The sequence below is a fragment of the Vulpes vulpes genome, chromosome 16, assembly GCF_048418805.1.
Source record: "Vulpes vulpes isolate BD-2025 chromosome 16, VulVul3, whole genome shotgun sequence".
In the NCBI taxonomy this organism is placed as follows: domain Eukaryota; kingdom Metazoa; phylum Chordata; class Mammalia; order Carnivora; family Canidae; genus Vulpes; species Vulpes vulpes.
In genome coordinates, this window is record NC_132795.1 from 6,355,420 (window position 1) to 6,381,233 (window position 25,814).

General features: G+C 57.2%; 1 protein-coding gene across 11 annotated transcripts in view; it reads left to right on the forward strand.

Annotated features, from left to right (window-relative positions):
• Positions 1-24,268, forward strand: part of TNS1 (tensin 1) — a 229,696-nt gene extending 205,428 nt beyond the window's left edge. For all 11 annotated transcript variants that reach the window (XM_072741836.1, XM_072741842.1, XM_026002181.2 and 8 more), the window contains 11 exons: positions 3,478-3,676; positions 6,530-7,521; positions 10,609-10,695; positions 11,445-11,576; positions 11,925-12,017; positions 12,668-12,745; positions 14,572-14,643; positions 14,870-15,038; positions 15,807-15,875; positions 16,333-16,365; positions 19,458-24,268. In XM_072741836.1, coding sequence (XP_072597937.1) covers positions 3,478-3,676; positions 6,530-7,521; positions 10,609-10,695; positions 11,445-11,576; positions 11,925-12,017; positions 12,668-12,745; positions 14,572-14,643; positions 14,870-15,038; positions 15,807-15,875; positions 16,333-16,365; positions 19,458-19,602 — 2,069 coding nt within the window. In that variant the 3' untranslated portion in view covers positions 19,603-24,268. The remainder of the gene's footprint in view (positions 1-3,477; positions 3,677-6,529; positions 7,522-10,608; positions 10,696-11,444; positions 11,577-11,924; positions 12,018-12,667; positions 12,746-14,571; positions 14,644-14,869; positions 15,039-15,806; positions 15,876-16,332; positions 16,366-19,457) is intronic.
• The last annotated feature ends 1,546 nt before the right edge of the window (positions 24,269-25,814 follow it).

Consider the following 25,814-nt stretch of genomic DNA (forward strand, 5'->3'; position numbering starts at 1 on the left):
GGGCTTAGCTCATCTCCACCCCCGGGTGGGCCAGGCAGGCTAGGAAGGGGCGACAGATGGCCGCAGTCTAGCCAACCAAAGATGAGGGTGGTCATGCCTCTCGCAGGACTGGGGAGGGGCGGTGGGCAGGTGAGGGAAGGGCCAGGTGGACTGGGTCACTGAAATCCTGCTAGGCCAGGAGCAAAGCGTGAGGTTGGTTGGCCTCTAAGTCCAAGGATTGTTCCCTGCCATGTGGCAGCTACTGCTTCTCCTTGGGGAAGGAGTCCTGTCCTCTGAATTCACAGAGCCTTCCTCTGGCTTCCTGTGGCTCAGGATCCGATGGGAGTGGGGAAGGGGCCGAGGAAACTGATGCCTTGCAAGCGTAACCATCCTGTAACCACCCCAGGCTTTCTGACATCCCAGAATTTCTCCTAGGCTGTCCCATTGTCACCCTGTGCAAACGATGTGCAGGCGTCTGGCCTGGAGCTCAGGCTGTCACATTCAGGCCAGGGGCAGTGAGTGGGGACACAGCCTTACCTAATGGCAGGCAGGCCAGATGGGAGTCAGCATCCACGTGTCCCAGGCTCGGCTGTGTCCTGACTAGGTGACAGGGTGGTGAGGCCTGCTTTATCTCCATTTTGCTGCTGGTAGAAGGGGTACATGTACGTTTTGTTAGGGGGTGCGGTAGGGTAATGTGAGTTGCTTACTCAGTAAAGGGACCTGGGTCCTGGTAGGAAACAGACGGCTCATTCTGTGGGGCAACGGAGAAGAGTTTCATGGGCTGTTTAAAAGGTCTGAGTAAACCAGTGATGGGTGGTGAAGCGCCCCTCCGGTGATCCCTAGCAGGACGAGAGATCAGACCTGAAGGAAGAGCAGAGAGCTGGAAGAGAGGACCTGTGACCGCAGCTGTGGGCTTGGGTAGAAGGAGGCAGCCACTGGCACCTTGACCTCTCTCCTCACTCCCATCTCCTGGCGGTCCCCCCCACCGGCCGACGCCAAAGCCTTCCAGAGCCCTAGAACCAGAGGGTCTGGGGGACGCAGTCAGTGCTGGCCTCCGGGGATGAGGAGCAGGCTGGACAGTGGACCAGTGGACATTGGACCATCGACGGGTACAAGAGCACAGACGTCGGGGATCATCCACGGGGGTTTCAGCTGGAAATTCTGGGCTCAGCAAGGATTCCAGGGAATGAGAAACATGAATGTGCATCTCTAAGGTCCCAGTTCTTACGCGTGTCTGTGTGGGTGGGCTGGAGGGTGAAGGTCATATACCTACAAGCTGGTAGGATAGATGCGTATCAGGGGCCTCACTGCGTCCCAGGGGGTGTGTGGGGCGCTGTGAATGTGGATCCGCAAAGAGCCTGGGGTGGCCAAGAAGCAGGTGGAGCCCCTTGTTGTCTCTCGGTGGGAGAGGGGCTGCCGAGTGTTGCAGGCACGCAGGCAGGTGAAACCGAGATCCTAGAAGGGTACGGGAGGAGTTTTCGGACAGTGATTCAGAATGGGGGGGGGGGGGTTGACTGGCTTTGCGTGGGCTCCTGGTTGCATAGCAAGGACACAGCTCTCCCCCCGAGACTGAAGACACGTGAAACTACAGGCGCCCTGAGTTTTCGCTGGCGGGTGTGTGCGCCGTGGGCGAGAGGGCGGGCTCTGGGCCAGACTGCCTGCATCCTAGGCCAGCTCTGCCCCTTGGTCCTGTGTGAGGGGGCAAGGTACTTGCATTCTCCGATTACTTACGTTCTCCTACTTTCCTCATATAATTGTTTGCTATTTTTATCATTACTAATGGTTCTGGCTGACATGCTGGAGTGCTGGGTAGCAGCCAGCTCTCAGCGTCGCCGCGAGGCTGTGGCCCTTCTCTAGGCCACCAGGAGCCAGCCTTGAGAGTCAGGAGACCGTGGCGCTGGTACCTCTGGCCGTTGATTGGCTGTGTGTTCTGGGGCAAATCCCTCTACCTCTCTGGGCTGAGGAGACAGGTGAGATCATGGGGGGGGGGGGGGCAGCAAAGTATGGCCCAGTCTGGCCCGCTGCCTGTTTTTGTAGAGAACATTGTATTGCAACACAGCCACAGTATTTTGTTTACGAATTCTGTGTGACCACTTGTGTGGCACAAAAGCAGAAGCCACCAGCTGCCACAGAGACCATCGACTAAGCGGCATGGAACATTCACTATCGAGTCTTTCACAAAATGCGCGCCTGTCCTGGGCCAGAGGATCCCCGTAGCATTTCCTGGCTCCAGCAGACCCTTGAGCACAGTCGGCACAGATTCGGCACAGATTCGGTGCCTTTGCAGTGAAAGCGGCCTGAGGCTTCTGGGAGGTGGGTGGGTGTCCCCAGGCTGGGGGAGGGGGCTTTTGAGGAGACCTCTTGTGAGGCTGACCCTCTGCCTATATGGACTCCGGCTTCGGGCACCGAGGCGGCTGGTTCTCCCTCACCCTGTGCCCATACCCGGACGAGACCCCCTCATGCTCGTCCCTTGGCAGACACCCTGCCCCACCCCCACGCACTGTCACACAGTCCTGGCCAGCAAAAGCTCCAGGGGCCTGGCCTGCCCAGGGCACCACGTACTCTCCGCTTCTTCACTCTGAGGCTGGTTTCAGCCGATGCCCTGATTGTGGTCAGCATGTGAGCTGTGCTCTGATCACGTCCCACTTGGGGGAGACAGGTCGGTGCCAGGTTTGGAGGTGGTAGGAATGTCATCTGTCCCCGATCACGGCCCTGGAGAAGCCAAGAGTGGCCTGCTTCTTCTCCCTGTGTAGCACCGAGTGCGTTTCAGGCCTGGCCTCAGAGGTCTGGGAGGAGGGTCAGACGAACGCTGGCTGGGCGTCAGATCTCCTGGTCGTGCACTCCCCAGGCCTCAGCGTCCTCACCTGCAGAACGGCCTTCCTGGCACTTGTTCCCCCACCTGCCCTGATTCTTAAGCTCTTCTAAACACCAGGCAGGGATAATGATGTCATCTCGGGAGGAATGCTAAGTGTGTCAGGCAAGGTGGGTGGGAGGGTCTTGGCGTGGAAGACGCTGGGCGTGACTGGCCGGCACAGGCCCGTTGCTAGGCCAGCAAGCCTGTTTCTGGATTCTGGGCGTGGGTGGAGCCCCTTGAACCCTGGCACTGCCCCTTGAACGTGGGCAGCAGACTCCAGCCATGCCAGCGGGACCTAGGAGGGAAGAAGGAGCTCAAGGGGCTGCCAGCTATAGACGGGTGTCCTAGCTGTGACAGGAGGGAGGAGTGTCGGATGGCTCTGTTCGGAGGCAAAGCTGGGGTCTGTTTCTGGGAAGCTCCTGCGAGCAAGGCCCCTGTTAAAGGTTCTGTGGGGGCTCTCACAGCTTCTCCAAGACAACTGGGAAGAGCGGTAGGCGTGGGCAGGCTGAAGCACCAGAAGTGCCTTTTGCATGCTTGGCTGTCTTTCTGGAATCGTCCTCACAGGCTGGGGAATTCCCTGACAGGTTGGGAGGGGTCTAGGCTGCACCCCCATAGATCTCAGTCTCTCTTCTGCCCCCTTCCAGAGCCCCGGAGCTATGTGGAGTCGGTGGTGCGGACGGCCGTGGCGGGGCCCCGAGCTCAAGACCCTGAACCCAAGAGCTTTAGTGCTCCAGCTGCCCAGGCCTACGGCCACGACACGCCCCTGAGGAACGGGACCCTGGGAGGCTCCTTTGTCTCCCCCAGTCCCCTCTCCACCAGCAGCCCCATCCTCAGCGCTGACAGGTAAGTGGGGGGGACGATCCAGGCCTGGATCTGCCTAGAGCACGGCCGGGCTGAAATCACATCCAGACCGCTGTACCCTGGCAGCCAGCCCACTGGGGCGCATTGCGAGAGTATCCGGGTGCCAGAGCCCCTGGGGAGCGTGAGGGTGGGGGAGCTAGAATTCTCAGGCTGGATTCGGTTCTTCCGTCCAGAACTGTGCTGGAAGGAATTGGGGCCACCGTGGTGGACCAGGCCTTCCCCCACATTCAAAATCTACCAACTCCGATCCCTGTGTGGTGAGTGCTTCTGGTGAGCCAGGCACTTCGCTAAATGCTGCATATGGTGATTTTAGTTAATCCTGAGAGGAAGTACTCTTAGGATCCCGCTTTTCAGAAGAGGAAACTGAGGCACAGGGAGGCCAAGTGGCTTGCTCAAGGCCCTGCAGCTAGCTAGACAGCAGCAGAAACAGGATTCAGGCCCAAGGCGTCTGGTTCTAGAGCCCGCGTCTCTCCTCTCCCCTGGACCTGTGTTTCGGTGCCCTCTCCCTCCCAGGATGACAGTCAGATGTGCCCAGAGCTTGGAGCTCCCAGCAGGGGGCCATTGTTTCTGGCTAGGGACGCAGAGAGGGGGGCCGGAGGTATTTGTGGTGAGGCCAGAAGGATGAGCAGTTGTCGAAAGATGGAGGAGGAGGGAATGGGCATTCTAGAAGGGCAGCACAGCCTGGGTGGGGTGTGGACCTGGTGGTGGATGGGCGACTGGCGTTCTGAGTGGGTCAGATGGAGGGGAGAGCCTGGAACCAGGCAGGGGAGGGCTCTGAAGAGGGGATGCAGTGGAGGACTGGGCCGTAGGCTTTGTGATGGAGAACGTGACGCGACACAGGAGAGGGAGCTTGAAATCGGCCCAGGCAAGGCAAAGGGTGCGAGGCATGGGGGACGGACGTGGCTAGCCTGCCCCGACCAGAGCTGTCCTCCCAGAAGGAAGACTGCTGCTGGGCATCCCTTTGCATATCCACCCCCTTTCCTGGTCTGGCCTCGCTTGGGGCCCAGAAACAGTCCAGCCACCTCCCCGTATTGTCACAGGCCAGGCCCGGTGGTGGAGTTGGCTGTGTGCCCCTCCCAGGTCGGGGGTGGGGGGCAGCACGGTGGGGGGGCAGAGGCTGTGTTCTTCTGCGTTCTAAGCGTTCTAGAACCTCAAGCATGCATGCAGCCCCCTCTCCAGCCCCTTGACAGAGCAGACGGGTTTGGAGGTCTGCTTCTGGGTCTGCTTTTGGGTTCAGGAAGTCTGCTTCTGGGCCAAAGGTGTAATCTTCCTTTAACGGCGAGGGGATTTTCCTAACCTGGCCAGCCACCGCTGCTCACGTTCGGGGAGCCCTGACCTTAGGAAGTTTTCACTGTTTCTCACTCAAATTCCTCCCGCTGTAGAATTGGCTCTTTTCAGGGCTCAGGAAGCTAGTGTTTCTCCGATGGGATTAATCTTCCAGAACTGCATGTCAGTGTCCCCTACCCCGCCCTGCTCAGCCTGACACGTCCTCCCACTCCTCAGAGCCCATGTTATTCCATACCCGGAATGGCATTCCACTCTAGCTCCTTCTGGGATTCGAGGTAGACTTTTTCTTGGCCTGGCCCGTGACCTGCTTCCTGCCCTTGGCTCTCGCCTGGCCCCCCACCTCACGTCGCCCCGGCACTCGAGCCTATCCAACCTGGCCTCGACACTCCTTCCAGTCTGTAGCTCCAGGCTTTGGCCCATTGTCTTGTGTAAGGACTGCCCCCCCACCCCCCACCCCCCGGCCCCTGCCTCCTGCCCCTTGCAGAGCCTGGTGCAGAGCCTACCTGCTACCTCCCTATAGCCACAGCTTATGCGGGGTCCCTGTCCACCTGTGTCTCTCCTACCATGTCATCCACGGATAGGAGTCTGCGCCTGGAAGGAATCAGGATTATCTAACCCAGCCCCACCTCGTTTGCCACATGAGAAGAGTTTCACGGGTTTCCAGAATCTAGGTTTTCCAGCTGACGGGCTATTGCGTTGCGCGGCCGTACAGACTTCCCCGTAACTTCAGAGAAGAGTCTGCGGTTGTGGCTATTCCCCCAGAGACGGTCCCCTTGAATTGAATTTTTATCTGAGTCTTAGAATTGGGAACGACCTCCGAGCTCATCTAATCTAACCTCCCAATGGAGGAAATCCCCCCACCCCATGACATTCAGGTCAAGAAGTGGGTCCGCTTCTGCTTAAACCCTCCTAATGACGGGAGTCTCATTACTATGCAAGGCAGCTTGTTAAGTTAGTGCCCAGATCCCAACGGCTGGAAAGCAGACCCTACAATTAGCTGAAATCTCCTTCTATGAGATTTGTTGTCTTTGCCTTTTGGAGCTGTCCAGGAACGAAAGCCCAGTTCCAGCACTCTTTGGTGTTCAAAGATGATAATAGCATTCTGGGAAAAGTGAATCAAGGCGGGGATACTCCCAGTAGGAACAGGAGCCAGGTGGTTTGACCCCTCCCTGGTGTCCAGTTTCTGTGATGCTGGAGGTGACACAAGGACAGCCACCTTCAGTTTCCATAGGGGAGATCCCCTTGCTTGGACTTGTGGTTTCAGAGTCGACAAGGGGCAGTGGGGAAACCGGGGGCTTTGAAATCAGATGCAGTTGGGTTGGGATCCTGGCCTTTTCCTGTGTGGTCGTGAGCTCAGTGCTTTACCTCTCTGAGCCTCTGTCTCTTCTTCGGCGGGTTCCATAGGGTGGTGTGCAAACGTCATGGCCTCCCAGCACCTGCCAGGGGAGCTCTTCCTGTTGGTACTAGTGGGGGGAGGGAGGGCTGAGTACCCGCCCCCCCCAGACTGTCCTTCATCCTGACATCTCAACCTGCCTCCTCTCTTTCCAGCACTTCAGTGGGGAGTTTCCCATCCGGGGAAAGCAGCGACCAGGGCCCCCGGACACCCACCCAGCCTTTGCTGGATTCGGGCTTCCGCTCCGGCAGCCTGGGCCAGCCTAGCCCTTCGGCTCAGAGAAGCTACCAGAGCTCTTCTCCTCTCCCGACCGTGGGCAGCAGCTACGGCAGCCCCGACTACCCACTGCAGCAGTTCAGCTCCCCAGAAAGTCAGGCGCGGGCCCAGTTCACCGTGGCTGGCGTCCACCCGGTGCCTGGGAGCCCTCAGGCCCGCCACAGGACAGTGGGCACCAACACCCCCCCGAGTCCTGGCTTTGGCCGCCGGGCCTTCAACCCCAGCGTGGCTGCCCCCGGGAGTCCCAGCTTGAGCCACCGCCAGGCCATGGGCCCGGCGGGAACTGGTTTCCACGGGAGCACGGTCTCCAGCCCGCAGAGCAGCGCGGCCACCACCCCGGGAAGCCCCAGCCTGGCCCGGCACCCCGGCGCCCACCCGGGCGGCCTGGCATCCGGTGTGCACAGCAGCGCGCTAGGCAGCCCGGGGAGCCCGAGCCTGGGCCGCCACCTGGGAGCGCCGGGCCCCGGGCTTCCCGGCAGCCCCGGCCTGGAGCGGCACGCGGCCTACGGCGGCTATTCCACCCCCGAGGACCCGAGACCCGCGCTGTCCCGGCAGAGCAGTGCCTCCGGCTACCAGGCTCCGTCCACGCCCTCCTTCCCCGTGTCCCCTGCCTACTACCCGGGCCTGAGCAGCCCCGCCACCTCCCCGTCGCCGGACTCGGCGGCCTTCCGGCAAGGGAGCCCGACGCCGGCGCTGCCCGAGAAGCGGAGGATGTCGGTGGGAGACCGAGCGGGCAGCCTCCCCAACTACGCCACCGTCAACGGGAAGGTGTCCTCCTCGCCCGTGGCCAGCGGCATGTCCAGTCCCAGCGGGGGCAGCACGGTGTCCTTCTCCCACACGCTGCCCGACTTCTCCAAGTACTCCCTGCCGGGTGAGCCCCGCCTCCCGGCCCCCTGCGCCACCCTAGGCTCTGTCCCCACCCGGGTCCCACACCTTTGCCAGAGAACCTTGAGCAGATCGCTGACCTGCCGGCCTCCTCCGCTTCCTTGTCTGTGTAGCGGGAGCTGGAGGTGTCCTCAGAGGAAGTGTGCTGGGGGTGGGGGCGGTGATGGGGCAGGGGGCGCCATGAGGACCACGAGGACAGGGAGGAGGAAAATACAGCGGTGACACTGCTGTTAGCCACCATCACCACCACCGGCATAGCTTATGCCGCTTGTTGAGCACGTGCTGTGTGCCAGGCTCTGAGCCACACACAGGCTGCCTGGCACAGTAGGCATTACCACGCCCGTTTTATCTTGTTTTAGTTGACCTTTTTAAGGATTTTTAAAAATTATTTATTGGAGAGAGAGAGAGAGCATGCACCTGAGTGTGCATTACAGAGGGGAGCGGCAGGCAGAGGGACGGCGGGGGAGGGGAGGGAGCAAGCTCCCAGCTAAGCGGGGAGCCCGATGTGGGGCTCTACCCCAGGACCCTGAGGTCATGACCTGAGCTGAAGGCAGATGCTTAACGGGCTGAGCCACCCAGGCGCCCTCTCATTGTCCCCATATTATACAGGAGCAAACCGAGGCTTAGAGAGACTCAGTCATCTGTCCAGGGTCACATACTTAACAAATGGCTTCCCATCTAGGCCCTTATACCCTAAAATTTGTGCTCGTCAAGCGTTATGGGAGTTACCTTGTCATGTTTCCATACATGTGATTTAGCATCACCTTGAAAATCTGCCTTCGAAACCTGGACTCCAGACCTGTCGGCTGCCCACAGCCCTCTGTCCCACCTCTTGATCCCACCACATGCACGCATCTCTGATAACAGATCCAGCAGCCCGACATGCCATGGGCCGAGGCCAGGGGTGTGTGCAGGGTGGGGGGCATGTTCACTGGAGTCTCGTTCCTCCCCTGAAGCCCGTGCACGTTCACACACTGAATTCTTCACTCAACCCCCATGACGGGGCACATCCCCCCTCCGTGCAGAGGGCTCCTTCTCTAAACACAAAGGTCAAGGCCTCAGCTGATTTGCAGCCTCTCAGCCAGACCTGGAACGTGACTGTTGCCCAGTGGCTCCGGAGCTCTGGGGCATTCGAGGAAGGGTTAGAATGTTTCGGGCAGCCTGGGGTGGGCCTCCCGCTGCCTAGATTCTCCGTGTGATGCTCTGGGGTCCTGCCCTGAGCCGGCCGGCCAGGGGCACCTACAGCGACCCCGTGCGCCCCTGCTTCCTCTGCCCACCAGAGACAATCTGGTTCCCAGCCCCTCTTCTTGGAGGATGGAAAACTTCTAGTAGTTGGGACATTTCCTGTTTCCCACCATCTTCCCTGCTTAAAATAGCACTGGAGTCAACACAGGAAGGCACATGGGGCTGCAGCCGCCGCTGACAGCTCATTAGGCCCCAGCAGCAGAGGGGCCGGGGCTCCCGAGCTGGGCCAGAGGCAGCTTGCGGCGCTTGCGGCCCAGCTGCCCAGCCCAGAGGCCCCCCTCCGCGCACAGCTGCCAGGAAAGGGAGCCGGCCTGTCCCCGTGCCGTCCCCCCAGTGGCCCATCCCAAGGGCCGAGCGCAGCGTTCGTTACTGACAAGTGGAAGTTGCTGGGCGCACACTCTAGCTCGGGTCTCAGGTCTGCGCCGCCACCTTCACAGCATCGTGAGCACAGACTCCCTGGGTCCCAGCTTCTCTCTGAAGAAAGGAGGGGAAAGGAACATGTGGAATTGGGATCTTCCTTTCTCCCTCTGTCCTCCACCCCCATTTTGTTTCTTTGGTGCCAGGAGATGAAGGAAGAGCTTGGAGAGCGAGGGCCACACTCCTAATACCCAGACACGGGAGACAAGGTGTAGCTGGCATGGAATTGGCGGCTGTGTTTTCTTACCTGGGAAGGTCTTAGAGGAGCCTTTCTGAGGACCACCTGTGTGGTTTGGGCAGGTCCTTCTCCCTCTCTGAGCCTACCTTCTTTCATTTGTAAAGTTAAGTGATTGGACTGGATGCTCTCTGAGCGTCTTCCAGAATGTGTATCTGGTCAGCAGAGGGTCTGGGTGAGGGTCATTTGCCAGGAAAGTGGGGTATGTGACCCCTAGTAGATAGCCTCTAGGCCACCTCCTCCTCTGTTCCAGGGCAGGGCTGATTTTTTTTTCTTTTTCTTTTTCTTTTTTTTTTTGTGACGCAGACCACGGGCTCTCCAAAGAGGACGCAGAGGGCGGGTGCTTGGGGAGAGGCGATGGATGTGTATCTTTCTTCCCTCAACTTTGAGGTTGTTTTGACAAAGTTGGGAAATTCATCTTGTGGAGAAAGAGGCCGGGAAGGTGTGGTGCCTGAGCCTGTGGGAGAGAAGCTGCAGGAAGGGTTTAGTCCAAATCTTCTGGAGAAAGGAGCCAGATGGGGTGCAGGAAGGGCTTTCCTCAGCTCCACGAGAATGCTGTGCCAGGCTCTTCGACAGGAGAGCAGCTCTGTGATGCACGGCAGCTGGCAGGAGATGGGAAGGGTGGGCAGGCCACTCAGGGTCCCCGCCAGCAGTCCTCTGATCGTGCCTGAAGACTCTGCCTTTCTGTGCTAGTTTCTGTGACTGCCATAACAAGTACCACACACTTGGTGGCTTAAGACAACAGAATTTAATCCTTCAAGGGCTGGAGGCTAGAAGTCCAAAGTCAAGGTTCTGGCAGGGTTGGTTCCTTCTGGAAGCTCAAGGGAGACTCTATTCAAGGCCTTCTTCTTAGCTTCTTGTGGTTTGCTGGCAATCCAGCAAGGGATCCCCCAGAATGGGATGTGTCCCTCCGTCTCTGCCTCCGTCGTCATGGCTCTCCTGTGTGTCTCTCTGTCTCTTCCCCTCTTCTGATAAGGACGTCCGTCATCTTGGATTGGAGCCCACTCTAATCCAGCATGAGCTCATCGTACCTTAATTATATCTGCAGAGACCCTATTTCCGAATAAGGACACGCTCACAGGCCCCTGGGCTTAGGGCTTCGACATACCTTTTTGTTGGGGGGCTGGGGATGCATTTCAACCCATCACACTGTTTCTCTCTCTGCATCTCTCTCAGACAACAGCCCCGAGACGCGGGCCAAAGTGAAGTTTGTCCAGGACACTTCCAAGTATTGGTACAAGCCTGAGATCTCCAGAGAGCAGGGTGAGTCCTGGGTGGCACCGAGGGTCCCGCAGCCCATCAGAGGTCATGGCTGGCTGCCGCCCGCCACGTCGGCCTCGGGCAAGGAACACAGCAGACTCCCTCCTTCTTGCAGTATGTGGTGGTCACGGGGAGGGGCTGGGCTCGAGGTCAGGCAGTGAGAGGCACCTCCCCATGGTGAAGTGTAGGGGAGCAGAAGCAGGGTTTGCAGACCTAGGTAGGGTCCTTAACAGCAGCACAGTCTGGATTTTCCAAGCGGAGTAAAACGCCAGCCGAGGTAATAGCAAATCTTAGCTCTCTAGCTACGTGAGGTGGGAGATTTTTGCACATTTTACAGAAAAAAACAAAGTCAGCATGGTGGGGCTTGAGACAAGGCCCACCTCAGGCTCCCAAGGAAGGTCTGTGTGGATGGAAGACAGGCGCTGGCCGTGGGGTCGAATCTGCACCGCTGCCCGTTTTTGTAGCTACCGTTTTCGTGCAGTGCACCGTGTCCATTCGCTTACGTGTCGTGTGTGGCTGCTTTTGTGCTGCCGTAGCAGAGCCCAGAACTTGGCAGTAGAGGCTGCATGGCCTGCGAGGCCTGAAGTATTTACTCCCTGGCTATTTACAGAAGACGCTTGCCTACTGTAGCGTCGGAGGACCCTTACATTCAGACTCAAGAACGAGATCCCATAGGCCTGATGAGTCTTAAGTAAGGCCATGGCCATCAGTGTCTTCTCTCTTCCTCTCTCCTCATCCCCTTCCCATCCCAGCCATCGCACTCCTCAAGGACCAGGAGCCAGGGGCCTTCATCATCCGCGACAGCCACTCCTTCCGAGGGGCCTACGGGCTGGCCATGAAGGTGTCTTCTCCGCCTCCGACCATCATGCAGCAGAATAAGAAAGGTAGCACCTTCTCCTCGAGCAGGGTGCAGGACCAGGTGGTCTGTCCAGCCTCCTCGGAGCCCGAGGTGCTCAAGGACCCGGTGACCGGCAGGGGAGCTGGTCCCTGCCGAGTCAGACTCTTCAGGGAACGAGTCCTGGGCCTGGTGGTGGTTGGGGCCAGGGCACGAGGAAGCAGGATTGTCAGGACTCTGTGGTTGTGTTTGCTCGAGTAGTGGTCTCTGCATTCTGGGGTTCTGGCCGTTGCTCCCATCACAGAGCCCCGCACGGGGAAGGGGTAAAGTGCTGTTGGCAGGGGTGGGAGGGCGCCAGGAGAAGTGCTCAAGCCTCATGTCTTTCTCTTCATCCCAGGGGACATGACCCATGAGCTGGTGAGACATTTCCTGATAGAGACCGGCCCCAGAGGAGTCAAGCTCAAGGGGTGCCCCAATGAGCCAAACTTCGGTGAGCTGTCCCCCGCCTTCGCCTCCATAGCCTGCCTGCCGAGTCTCGGGCTGGCCCCGGTCCCCCTTGTCATAGATCAGTGAACAGTGGCCTCCTGTCCTGTGTACTGTGCCTGCTTGACGCTGCCAAATTCGTCCCACCCCACGGGAATGCGTTATGTTAGCGTTGGCACAACCACCGTTAACAACCGCCTTTATCGATGACCCCCTCCTGTGTGAAGGTCCCTCTCCGGGAACCTAATATTACTTCTGGTCTCATAACAATCCTGCTTGGTGGGTGTTATGGTCCCATTTTACACGTGAGGCTCACAGAAGTTAGACTTACCCACGGAACACGGAGCTAACAGAGCCGGGATTTGATCCCGGGGTTCTCTGATACCTCCGCTGCGCGGTCCTGAGAGCGGCCCCAGCAGCCAGAAGAGCTGAGGGGTTGTCTAGAAGGGAAACCTCGTGGCTGCTGGAGTCAGCCTCTGGAACCTTCTCCCTTAGATCTTGCTGACAAAGGGGGTGGATTTTCGACTTCACTGGTGGGATGAGGGAGAGGTGATAAAGAAGCTGGAGATTACGGATAGCGGGGTGGGGTGTCTGGGCTCCGCAGCACCCTGGCTGCTCCCGGTGACACTGCCCCTGACGTGCTGTCTCCTCTTACAGGGTCTCTCTCTGCCCTGGTCTACCAGCATTCCATCATCCCACTGGCTCTGCCCTGTAAGCTGGTCATTCCAAACCGAGGTAGGAACGTGAGACTCCTTGCTCTCCAAGTGCGTCTGAGCTGGCCTCCTCCTTGTGAGAGTCCACTGTGCCAGCCGCTCCAGAAGTGCGCCAGGGTTGGAGGACATGTGTCATTTTGCCAACCCAGGGAAATTCAAAACTATTCTCCTCCCTCCCACCCTGCATCACCCCCCGCCCCTTAAAAAAGAAGGAAAAGTTATTTAAAAGACTTAACTCCAGGAATACACGTAATTGACTTACCAGATTGTTCTGGAAAATTCTCTGGTGGTTTTTAGGAATTCTTTTCCTGAATCTTCAGAATACGCCCAGAGGAGGCACGAGAAGTAGGAGACCGTCACGGGGGGGGACCGTGTCTGGAGGATGAGATGGGCGTCAGTGGGCGGGGTTCAGGGGAGGGGGGGCGGAAGGCAGATTTAGATTTAGGTCATGGGGATGTTGCCCAGGTGTTGGAGGTTGGTGTGATAAAGAGGACCGAGCACTCTCTGAGGAAGAGGTGGCTGGGCTCTACATGGTGTGGGCCAAGATGGGGGCCAAGATGTTCCTGGAGTCCCCACAGTCCGCTTGGCTGTGAGGGTGTTCTCTGACGGAGGGGATATAGAGCTGGTGGGAAGTATTAATGGAACCCAAGAGCCTCGGGACCTAGAGGTGAGAATTTGAGTGGGACACCATGCCTCGCAAAGGAGACTTTAGTGTCTCTCAGAGAAGCCTTCCAGCTTTGGAGGATGGCAGATGGACATCTAAGACTCCTCGCAGCGCAGGCTTCGGATCACCCAGCCCCACGTACAGGGGCCCATGCTCAGCCCTATCGAGGTCTAGGAATTGGAAACTCGCTACCTTCTCCCCATCCTCTCTGTGTAAAAATAGGAGGTTCAGAAGTGTCTCTGGGACTTCCTTCCAGTTTCTCTCGGAGCTCCTGGGGTTATGCCCACACACAAAACCCCCAATAAATAGTATAATAGTATTTCACAATTTCTACATATCCAACTCAATTCATTGAATTATTATGATAATTAACCAACATTATTAATTTAGAGGTTCAAGTACACCTCAAGTAGTGTTATTAACCCCACAATTTGAACACCAACTATAGTTCTATGAAACTTAGGCAAGTAGTTTAGCAATTATAAAACTTTGATATTTACATCGTTTAAAATGGTGCTTCTCAAAGTATGGTTCCCAGACCTGCAGCACTGGCACCCCTTCCCAGGGCTTAAAATACAAATACTTCCCTTGTTAAAAATGCAAATACTCTCAAGCCCCATCTAACGAGAAACTCTGGGGTGAGGCCCAGGGATCTGTGTTTTAATAAGCCTGCACACCAAAGTCTGGGAAACACTGGTGCAAAAATACCCTGTTCTTGTTAATATTGAAATTATACTTGTGCTGCGTTAATGGCTTGATGAATTAGGGCATTCATCGATCTACACAAAGACACATCAATGCAAAACGACAACAGCGACATCCATTGCCACTTGAAGTCCTGGTTTATGCCAGGCACTGGGCTCACACTGTACTTGGAACGTCTCAAAAACCCAACAAAATGGGTACTATTACATCTCCATTTTATAGCTACTTGGCAAATGCTGGGGCGAGGGTCTGAACCCCACGTTGTTGGATTCCAGAGCTCTCAACCCGGGTGCTGAATATTTACAGTAATCATTGGAATGTTCAGACTGGACACACACGTGCCAACTGCCAGGGCCTGTTATGAAAAGCAGTATCCATTGCACAAAGTATTTGCAGGGCTTGCCTGAGGCCCAGCCAAACTTGTGCTACTTTCCAGCTCTAGAGTTTTAATTACCAGCTGAATTAAATTTTTGTCTCAGACCCCACAGATGAATCGAAAGATAGCTCGGGCCCTGCCAACTCAACCACTGATCTGCTGAAGCAAGGGGCAGGTGAGTGGCCACCCCAGACTGGATCCCCACCCAGGCCTTTCCTCTTGCCTGCCCTATCCCTTCCTGCAGACCTAAATATCTCTGGGCAGTCTACATTTCTCTGTGCAGATGCCTGGCCTGAGGCTGGCCTAAAATTCATAAATTCCTTCCCCCAAAGAGCTGACTTGAGGTGTTATCCCCACCTACTCCAGCCCCCATAACTCCTCTTTGGGTGGGTTTATTCCAGCCTGCAACGTGCTCTTCGTCAACTCTGTGGACATGGAGTCACTCACTGGGCCGCAGGCCATCTCCAAAGCCGCTTCTGAGACACTGGCTGCTGACCCCACACCAGCTGCCACCATCGTTCACTTCAAAGTTTCTGCCCAGGGAATTACACTGACTGACAACCAGAGAAAGTAAGGCTCTTCTACTTGCTTCCATATTGGGCTCTCTTTCCCTGTGACCCGTCTGTCTATCTACTTACCCACCCACTTACCATTCATTCCTTGTATTCATCTATCTACCCACTTAGCCATCTGCCTACCCACCCATGCATCCATCTATCCACCTGCCCACTCATCCATCTACCTATCCACTCTTCCACCCACTCATCCCTCCTTCTATCTGACTACCCATCCATCCACTTGCTCATCCACTCACCAGTTGATCCACTCATTCCTGCATCCATTCATGCTCCATTTATCCTCTCCACCCATTTATCCCATCACCCATTTATATCTCTATTCATCCATTTATCTGTTCATCCATCCATCCATCCATCCATCCATCCATCCATCCATCCATCTTTCCTTCTACAAATGTGCCTGCATTGAGCACACAGCCATAAATGCATAAAAGTGCTTGCTTTCTGGAGCAAAGCCTTTCCTCTCAGGCTCTCCCTCCTGCTTCTTTCCTTCCTCCCCCAAGGTTTGCTCATTTTCTCATTCTTCAATACCAATTTGTTCTTTCTTTTCCTAGTTACTAACATTTGGGACATGTTTCAATGACACATTTATCTCTCCCCATGCATTGCTTATATGAGCAGCCCAGGCTATCTTGCTTCTAAGGGGAAGGCTGGGTCAGCCGGTGACAGCCACACATGGTGGCCTGACCTGCAAACGGAAGGTGGGAAAGAGTGGCCACTTCGGTGCTCATTCTTTGTTCATCTGATATCTGTGCCACAGGCTCTTCTTCAGACGACACTACCCCCTCAACACTGTCACCTTCTGTGACCTGGATCCTCAGGAGAGAAAGTAAGTCTCTTGCAGACACCTTCTCTCCCGCCTATTTCTGTAATCCTAAAGCCTGTGTGTGTGTGTGTGTGTGTGTGTGTGTGTGTGTGTGTATACGCGCGCGGGCGTATATCCTTGGTCTGCATGTGTCTGTGAGACCATGAGTAACTGTGTTGGGTAGCTTTTTGAGTTTTTCCCACCACAAATTTAGAGCCCCTCCCAGGGACTGGAATGCTTGCTTCCATGTCCTTTGCCATATCCTTGACCTTGAATCTGCTTCTCTTCACACCGGGGAGAGCTCCTTGGGAGACAGGCCATGGTGTCCGTTGAAGCCTCCCCTGCATGATCTTTGGCAGCTCCCATCCCGCTGGAACGGGGTCTCCCTTGCCCTCCTGCAGGAGGCCTGGGCATGCACAGGGCTGAGTCCTGGGGGGAAGAAAGTGTAGTGATTTACGCTGTGGCATCTTTCTCTCCACAGGTGGATGAAGACAGAGGGAGGTGTCCCTGCTAAGTAAGTGTGTCTTCTCCCTCCACCCCAGCTGGCTGCATCTTGGGGAGGCTTAGAACTGGGGACCGGGGGTAGGCAAAGGGCAGCAAAGGCCTTTGTGCTGGTGTCGGTCAGCATTGGAGAGAGCTTGGCCAGGCATCTGGGTCTTCTGCATTTTCCTCCCTCGAGGCTGGAGGCTCAGCTTCCAGTCTTGTTGCTTTGCCTCTCCCGGGACCAGACCAGCAGGGACCTGAGAAGTGGGCAGAAAGCTGGCAGTTATATTGGAGGCAGTGGCCACGGGGCAGGGGGCTGTTTGAATGGTCTCTGCCCCAATCCTGGCTTCCTTCATTGCTAGTCTCACGCTTGGTGAGCTGTGAATCCCGTGGCTGGGCTCCACCTCCTCATCATAGCTCGGGAGCCCAGAAGGTCCAGATTTCGGGGATGGACCAAGGACTTTTAGCTGAGTCTTTGGGAAACCCCTTCAGCATTTCCCAAGTGCCTGCAGGGAACGCAGCCCCAGGATGATTCAGACGGACCAGGGGGCTGACTCTGCCCTCGGGAGGCTTAACATTGGTGCAGCGGATACGACAAGTGTATCAACCCACTAACTCGTACAGTGGTTTTCAAACCATGTGCCAAGGAACCCGAGGAGCCTCAGGTTACAGCTCAGGCCTTAGGAAGGAAGGAAAACTGTCACGATTGGCAGTTATTTACCGGTAGGAATCAGGGTTTTCTCAGTGTCATGAAACCGAAGCCAAGTGTAGGAATAACCCGAGTACCGCCGCTGACGTGAGCCTGGCTTTATGGCCTGTGAGTCCACAGTTTACTTTATCTGAGTCATCCAAACAGCCCCATTTTTTTCTCACTGATTGACTATAATAGGTAAATGTCTTGAGATTGAGTAGATACATGTGTGGCCACAAATCCTGCTGTCACCTTTATGTATTTGGACTTCATGTAAGATTGCTTTAGAAAAGGCAAACTTCACTGTTAAAAAAACATTAAATCTCCTGTTTGAGACACACCCCAGAAGGTACAAAGCACGGCTGTGTGTCGGTGTAACAAAGGAGAGGACATCTAGGCCGGGAGCGATTTGGGAAAAAAACTATTATTTTAAAAATGGATCTTAAAAGACAGTACGTTTTGGACAGAAGTAGGTGTGGGGATAGGAGGCAATTTCAAGGGGGTGGGCAGGCATGGCCACCCAACCGGAGGCTCCCTGAGGGCAGGACTGTGTTGCATGGGAGGGGTGATAAGTATTTGTCAAATGAAAAAATTTGAGGAAGGAGGCAGGCAGGACACAGCGAGGAGGCATAGGGAAGTCACCCTGGTCAGAAAAGGATATTGTTCAGCTGTAGACAGTTGGCACCATCCAGAGGGGCTGTGTGGGATAGAGGGGACCTCACCTTGCCCAAGGTCACATAAAGAACCAGCAGCCCAGCTGAAAGGAGGAGCCAGGTGTCCAGCCATCTCGAAGCATGCCTCAACCTACCTGGGCCTGCTTTGAGTTCCCAGGGTCAATAGCGTCTCTGAGTCCCTGACCCAGCCAGGCAGGCCAGAGCTTTGTGTTTGAGGAAGGACTCGTGCTCACTCACCCCTGGGTCCCACGATAGGGAGATGGGTCAGGGACAGAGGTGGGCTGGTCCCAGGCCTGGAAATCATTCTCCTCATTCTGGAGCTGGTTGTGTGCTGAGCTTCCTGCTGACACAGGCCTTGGGGCCTTGATCTCAGGGCAGAGGCCCAGGAGGGCCTGGCTCAGGCAGGGACTGGGAAGAGGCATGTGAGGAGCCTCGGGCCCCAGATTTAAGGAGGCACTTGTTCTCGGATTCTTGCAAATGCTCCTCCCTGGCCTGGGGCTAAGGTCTCTTGCCTGGATCCATCCTCCCCCCCCCCCCCGCCCCCCCCCTGCCACGCCCCCAGCCAAGAAAGGACTTGGCAGTTGTTGAACCGGCCCTGGGAGCCAGGAAGCTGAAATAAACAGCAGTGAGGGCAGGCGGGCCATGTTTAGGCTGGTGAGGTTGGCTGGCTCTCCACCTTGGCAGAACCAGGCAGCCAGGGCTGGCTCGCTGTGGGCCCGCTCAGAGCCACTCCGCGCCCCCCCCCCCTCATTGGCCTCCTCTGCACAGAGGAGCCTGAGCGAGCCTGGAAGGGAGGGGAGGTCCTGGGGATTGGTCCATGGACCCAGGCATCCATCCCCTTCACTTGGGCAGGCCATTACCCCCAGACCTTTGGCCCTAGCCGTTCCCGGCCTCTGAAACCACACTGGCGAGAGCAAAGCTGTAGGAGGCCTTGTGCGTACATGTGTGCGCGTGTATACGTGTGTGTAAACACGTGCGTGCGGCTGGTGGCAAGCAGGACCCAACGCTGCTAATTTTAGCTGTTGTGGTCCAGTCCTGGGGAGAGGGGTTTCCATCGGCATCTCCAGCTGTCCCGATTTCCCCATCTCGCTCTAATTAGCAATGTGCCGACTGGGAGGGGACCTGGGCTCACATTCTGTTCTCTGCTCATATTTTTAACTCTGTTTTGCACAGAGAATGCCAGGTCACTGCAGTTCTGGTGCCGGGAGTGGGGGTGGGGAGGAACAGGTGTGGGGTCGCCCGTCCCCTCCCATTCTCTGGAGCCCAGGAGAAGTGAGTGTGAGGGGGGTGGTGACCCCTTGTCCTTTTGTCTCCCTGGCCCTCTCTGAGGAGGCCACGCGCTTTGACAGGCAGACAGCCTATTATTCATGCGTTTTAGTGTCATGTGCCAGAATAGTCGGGGAGGGGTGGGGCTGGGAAGGACGGAGAAGCCCGCCTAGGAATGTCCCCATTTTATTTTTGGTCTCCTCCCCACCTCTTACTGTCCAGTCTCATCATATGCCTCCGACTCCTCCTGCCCCCGCTCCTCAAAGGGGAATGGCTGCCTACCCTGGGACCAGTGTCACTGTCATCTCCAGGACCTGGCTCTCTGGGGGCAGAAGAGACAGGATTCCCTCCTGTGCCTGCAGGGAGAGGTGGTGGGAGGCTGGGGACAGGCTTCGAGGAGGAGCTCGCTACCCTGGGCAGCAGCTCTCCAGGCCTGGGCCCCCCTCCCCACCTTGCCTCACCCCCATCTCCCCTCTCCTGCCCACCCCGCAGGCTCTTCGGCTTCGTGGCCCGGAAGCAGGGCAGCACCACGGACAACGCCTGCCACCTCTTCGCTGAGCTCGACCCCAACCAGCCCGCCTCTGCCATCGTCAACTTCGTCTCCAAGGTCATGCTGAGTGCCGGCCAGAAGAGATGAACGCCACCCCTCGCCCGGGGCCAGGGCAGTGGGGCTGGGGCGTGTGGGGAGGGGACCCGTGAATCCTGACCACCCTTGAATCCAGAAGGAGGACTTTGGGCCAATTTTGGAGAAGGAGAGAAGAAAGTGCAACGTGAGGAGGGGGAAGTGAATTGCGGAGGGGAAGGGGGGAGAGAGAGAGAGAGAAAGAAGGAAGAAGACGGAGGAGAATAACTTGGATTCCCCTGGGTAGACGGATACCGTGGGGCCCCCAAAGCCTCCACTGCTAACCAGGTCCCCCTAGCTCTCCCTCCCCTCCGAGAGGATGGGGCTCCTCAGAGGAGACACACCGACTCCTTGGGGTTCTATAATTTGGGAGTAAATGGAAAAGCTCTGTCTCCCTAACCCGACTGCTTTGCAAGGAGAAATCAGATTGAGGGGATCCTTTTCTGGCCGCCTCTGGGGTAGATTGGCGAAGCAAAAAGAGCCAGCGTGGGACATCGGGTAGCCCAACTTTTGCCTTTGGGAGTCTGAGACCCGAGGTTCCTGAGGTCTCTGGACTCCGCCTCCGCTGTACAGTCTGTGTGGGTGTATATATGGGGCGTATGATGTGTCCACACCCACATCCTCACATACTGGTTTCCATGTGCCTCTCAGCCAGAGCTGTAAATGCGTATGCTCGTCTGCGCCCCACGTGTTTGCACACACACGTGCATACTGTCCAAAGAAGGTGAGAGTTGGGGGTGACAGGGCAGCCCAGGGTGGGGACATATACGCCTGTTTCCCCAGGAGAACCCCAGATTATGGTCGCAGACTCCGGGCGCCTGCACCTGCTTCTAGAGGCCCTGGGTGCTGCCAGCGGCTTCTCAACAAAGACCCCAGCAGGAAGGGGCTGGCTGCCCAGCAGTTACACCCGTTTTGCCTCAGCCGGGAGCCTGGAGCTTTGGTGTCGGGAGGTGCAGACGTGCGTGTGCATAGCCATGGGGGAGAGATCCCTCAGGAGGGGCGGCTCTTGAGCTCTGCGGGTCTTCCCCAGGCGTGTGGCCCTGCGGCAGTAGGGGCAGGTCGCCCCGCCAGCTCCCGGCCGGACCTCTGCCCGTTCCTGGGTTTCCCGGCGCAGCTCAGCCTTTCCTCACATCTGCCTATCTGCTTGGTGCCCTTCCAGGTGTGGGGGGGATTGGGCCTTGCTGCCTTGCCCTGCCCTGCTCTGTCCCTTGGGGTCCCCGTGTTGGAGCGTGCCCTGGGGAGCCTGCTTGTAAAAGCCCTGCCCAGTGAGCCCCGGGGGAGACTCCCCAAAGGCCTCGTGCTCCCCTGAGTGAGCATTTCGGGCTCTGACATGGACCGGGCGGCCCAGGATGTCCTTAGCAGAGCTCCTGGGGCTGCTACCTGTGCCTCCCACGTGGCCTACCTACAATGCCAAAGCCATGCTGGTCCCCCTCCTGCCTTGGTTTCCCCATCGGAGCCTAGCTGCCCATGGAGGAGAAAGGCATGCATTTAGGTCGGAGGGCCGAGAGTCCATGTGGGCAGTTGGGAAAGGCCCAGGCCGCCACCCAAGGACTCTAAGCCGGAATGGAGAATTCACCAGGACTCCAGTCTTGGGCGGCTTCTTAAGCCTATGGGATCCCCCAGAGAGAGGCATTGTACTGATATATAAATATATATAATATATATGTGAGACATACAGAATCTGTAAGCTAATAAAATATAAGAAAAGGTTAAAAAAAAAGAATAGGTAAATTGACAAGAAGTATTTATTGTTTTCCTATATTGCTTTATTGCCTCCCCGGGGATAAACCAATTCCCATCCCTTTTTTTGTGTATAAGTGAAGTCTGAAATGTGGGGGGGCCTTTATCCTTGGAGCGCGCAGGGTCTGCCGTCCTAGACGCTGCCCGGGGCTCGGTGTGGAGGGCTGCATGGGTGCTGTTCCCTTGGCTTCCCTATTTTCTGGCAAGCTGGGGGCGCGGCAGGCAGCCGGCTCCCAGAGATACGGGGAGCCTCCCCCGCCCCCCACCCTGCACTGCAGGCCCGAGCAAGCAGGGGAGCCTGCGGGGCACAAGGGTGTGTGTAGCGAATGTGGGTGATTTGTGTGTCTTTTGTGTTTCTTTCTCCTCCAAGAGGCTGTATCTGTGCGGACGCTGTGTTTCAGGGAGCTGGAAAGGAGAGTGTCTGAGGGTGGGGAACAGGATCCCCGCTTCCTAGAGATGGCAACCTTCTACTCGGTGATGGAGGGTCCTCCAAAGTGCTCTTCCTTCTGAGGCATTCAAGCCAGATCCCCAGATCTACCCTGGCCCCCATTCCCTACCTACCCCGACTCTCTTCCCAGATGGGAGATATTTCCTGCCGACTGTAAATACCTTCAGTCTCCCACTGGACGTGGCCCCGGGACTCGCCCCTCCTGGTCTGCGCGTCCTCTCCTCACTTGGGGCCAGGCGGAGTGGCGGACTCTTCGGCCCCCCGGCCCCAGGGCCCCCAGCCCCTGGGCCTTTACACGCGCTTTCCCACCGCCCACCGGCAGCCCCCACCCCCGAGTCAGGGCTGGCCCACCCCACTCAGGCCTGAGCCAGTGTGACCCTGGGAAGGACTGGGGGCATCCTGGGAAGCTGATCAGCTCCCTCCCTGGCATCCCTCTGGATGGAGCAGGTTTCCGGAAGAATCATGGGGAAGGGTACCCCAGTCTCCAAGTGGCCCTTCCTTGGGGTCAGACACTGGTTGGGAGGACACTGGCTCCCCACGCCTCACAGGTTAGGTCTCTGCACCCCTGCGCGCACGCGCGCACACACACACACAGCACTGCAGTATATTCTTGCCAAAGATTTCCTTTAAGAGAAAGCACTTTTAATCATTATTGTTATTATTGTGTAAATGTCTCGCCTTCTCTCTCCTCCCTCTCCCTCACCCCGTTTTGCTGTTACTGTGGAATCTGTCTGTCAGCCAGGAGAGCTGTCTGGTCTTGAAAACAGGCTGGCAGGGCAAGGGTCTGGGGGAGGTTGGCAAGGAGGACCGGGAGGGGCAGGGGAAGCTTGCCGAGCGGGGTGCAGACGCCAGGCGGGCTCAGGCCCTGGCTCCCGCGTTCCAGCCAGCGTCGGAGGCTGGCCCGGGCCTCCCGGAGGCTGGCCTGTGTGGTGTCTGGAGGGAAGGGGCAGGGAAATGACATCTGTCCGATTCAGGGAGAGCCCAGAGAGGCACAGGTGGAACAGGAGGTGAGGGCAGGCCTGGGAACAATGGAGAGGTGACCCCAGAGGGGAAATAGGAAGGAAGGGAGCATCTGGTCAACCTCCAGGGGAGCCTGGGTCGCCCCTGCCCTGCCGTCTTGGCTTCCTGGTCCCCGTGTCTAGCCAGGTGTTTGAGGGCCACGAACATGGTGTCCTAGGTTGGGGATGGGCCTTTTGACTCCCATCTTCATTGGAGTCTCTCCCCAGTAGGTCTGAGAACTCGTGGACTCCTTCTCCCTTGGGTTTTGAGGAGTCCCCACGTATCAGAGACTAGTAGGAAAGGGGTGGTGGCCAAGCGACCTGGTGGCCATAGGAGGCAGCAACCAACCCACAAGTGTGATCCTTACAAAGGGGCTCTCGGGACGGGGAGGTAGGGTACCCTGATGGGCCCGAGCCGAGGTCGGGCAGGCTCCTCCTGCCATGTGGGGTGCGTGGAGGCTTCTGGAAGTGGACCATCTATGTCCTGGACGTTTGCCCACCTGCTCTGCCTCCCGGGTCCTCCCCCCCTTCTTTGGCATTTCTCAACTACCAGCCCTGGGGAGGTCAAGTGGGTCGGTGCCCTGTCCATGGGCTGCCTCCCGCCCCTGCATCTCAGGGTCCTTGGAGAGGTTGGGGGCAGAGTCCCAGAGTCACTCTTCACCCAAGTCCAGGCCCCAGGCCCCTGAGACTGGAGCTCCTGGCCGGCGTGACACAGGATGTACGCGTAGGCGTGCGTGTGCGTGCGAGTGCGGGTGTCTATGTGTGTATATTTTGCCGATCTCTTTGGGAAACGTGGGGTTAGGGTCAAAGGTAGTAGGTGGGCAGTGGGATGTCCAGTTCAACACCACCCAGCAGTGAAAGAATTCGGGAGGGCCCCCGACCGGCGGAATCTCGGTATTGTGGATGGGGAGGACTGGCTCCGCCGGCTGGGGGCCTGGGGCTCGGGCGTATCTGCTCCTTCCTGACTCCTCCGTCCTCGGGGGTCCAAGCCGTTGGAGGACTTCCGCGTGTGTCCCACACCTGGGCCCTTGCCAGCAGCGAGGTGATCGCGGACGGGTGTCCCCGGTTTGGTTTCTAATCAGTGTTAAACGGTTTGAGACTCTCCTTTGTGTCCGTGTTTGGTTTGCGTGCGAGAGTGAGCACACCTGTGTGCATGCCGCGTTTCCCCGTTTTCTCCCCTCCCTCCGACAAGCCGTTCATAGCAAATGTAAGAAATAAATACCTTGCCACACCTGCCCGCCTCCTCTGCAGGAGAAACAGAGTAACCCGGCATCCTCCCCATCCCCTGGCTGTGTATTTATATAGATGGAAATATCCTTTCTATTTTGTATCGTCGTGCCTATAACCTCTGCCACCTTGTATAAACCCTGACCTGCGCTACTTCCCCTGGATATGAATGTATTGTACACCGACGCTGGCCCATCCTGTACAGCTGCTTTGTTTCTTTGCAACCCATTGTATGGCTTTATAAATGATAAAGCGAAAGAAAACCCTGTGCCTGTATCTTGCCGTGTTATTTGGGAAGGGGTCTGCTGGGTGTCCGGGCGAGCCTCGCCGCCCAGGCTCCGGGTGTGTGGCGGGCTTCGGGGCGTCTCTCGCACACAGCTCACCTGTAACCCTCCGAGCGGCTTCCCCACCGTCCGGGCCTCATGATTCTGATTGCCGTGAGTTTTTCGTCTGGACTCTGAGCTAGGAGAGAAACTCAAACTGATTTAAGGAAGAAAAAAAAAAAAGAGAAAAGAAAAGAAAAAAGAACTGTGTTGGCCCGCCCAACGTGAACAAGAGGTGAGGCAGGTCCAGCTGGATCCAGCAGCTCAAACGCTGGAATCATGAGTTTGTTTCCATCACTTGGTTCTGGGCTGGCCTAGTTTTCAGGAAGGCTCTGTCCCCCCGGGTGGCACCACCACCTCCGGCGTTTGGCTGCTTGGTGCTCCCAGTTTGCATCCCACTGGCACGGGAAGCCCCCGTACAGACTTCTCATTTTCTCCTAGTATTTTAAGCAACTATTAAATACTGGGACAAGTGCTCTTAGGCTTGGATAGACCCTGCCTGGGTCATATGACCAACTCGGAACCAACTAGTCTGTGCAGACCTGCCTCTTGTGACTGCCTCTGGGGCTTTCTGGGCCACAGGGACAGCAGGTCCTGCACACCTGCCGTGGGCTGGGCATTGTCACCACTGAATTTTCTAACACATGCGGGAGGTTGGTGTCAGGACATTCAAGTGACAAAGAAGGAAACTGAGTCTGTAAGCGGTCCCAGAGCTTCTAACCGGCAGAACTGGTACTTGCCCTCCTGGTGACAGCTGCATTTAGCAATCCCGCCAAGTGCCAGAGACGGTGCTGAGCACGTATGTGTGTTTTCTCACGCACATGCGCCCAGTGGGATGAGGGCTCTTCTGGTCCTCAGTTTACGGAGAAAGAAATTGAGCTTCAAAGACGTTGGGAGATTGCTCAGAATCACCACAAGCCTGGTTATTGTCAGAGCGGCCTGTGAACCCTAAAAGCCTATGCCTTTCTTAGCTCACACCTCCTCCTTGGCTCTTAGGGTTTTGTCTGTGAGGGAAAGACTGACGAGTGAGGGGCGGAAAGGAGACCAAACTGATGGCATTGGGCAGACGGAGGGAGCTAGCAGGCTAGGTAGTCTGGCTGGCATCCCACAGAGGGGACCAGGGCTCCAGGTGTGTGAGCAGGAGGGCACCCTCTGATGCCACCCAGCTGTGGAGTGACATGGCTACCTCGGCAGGGCCTGGGGCGGGGGACGAGAGTGACAGGCTGGGGCTTGCAGGCTGGGCTCATCCAGCTTGGCTTTGAGGGAGGCAAGTGTGGGGGCCCAGCTGTGTCCCCGTGTGCCCCGAGGAGGAGGGGGGTGGTGAACGGGCTGCAGCAGGAGGGCTACGGGGTCGGGACGTCAGTCCTCCAAACGCACCTTATCCTGAAGACTCTCTTCATCTCTTGTGCCGGTGTGGCCCCTTGCACTTGTGCACCAGCATCAACCGGGAGCTTATTGGAAAGGCATCACCCCAGACCTGCCCACAGACCC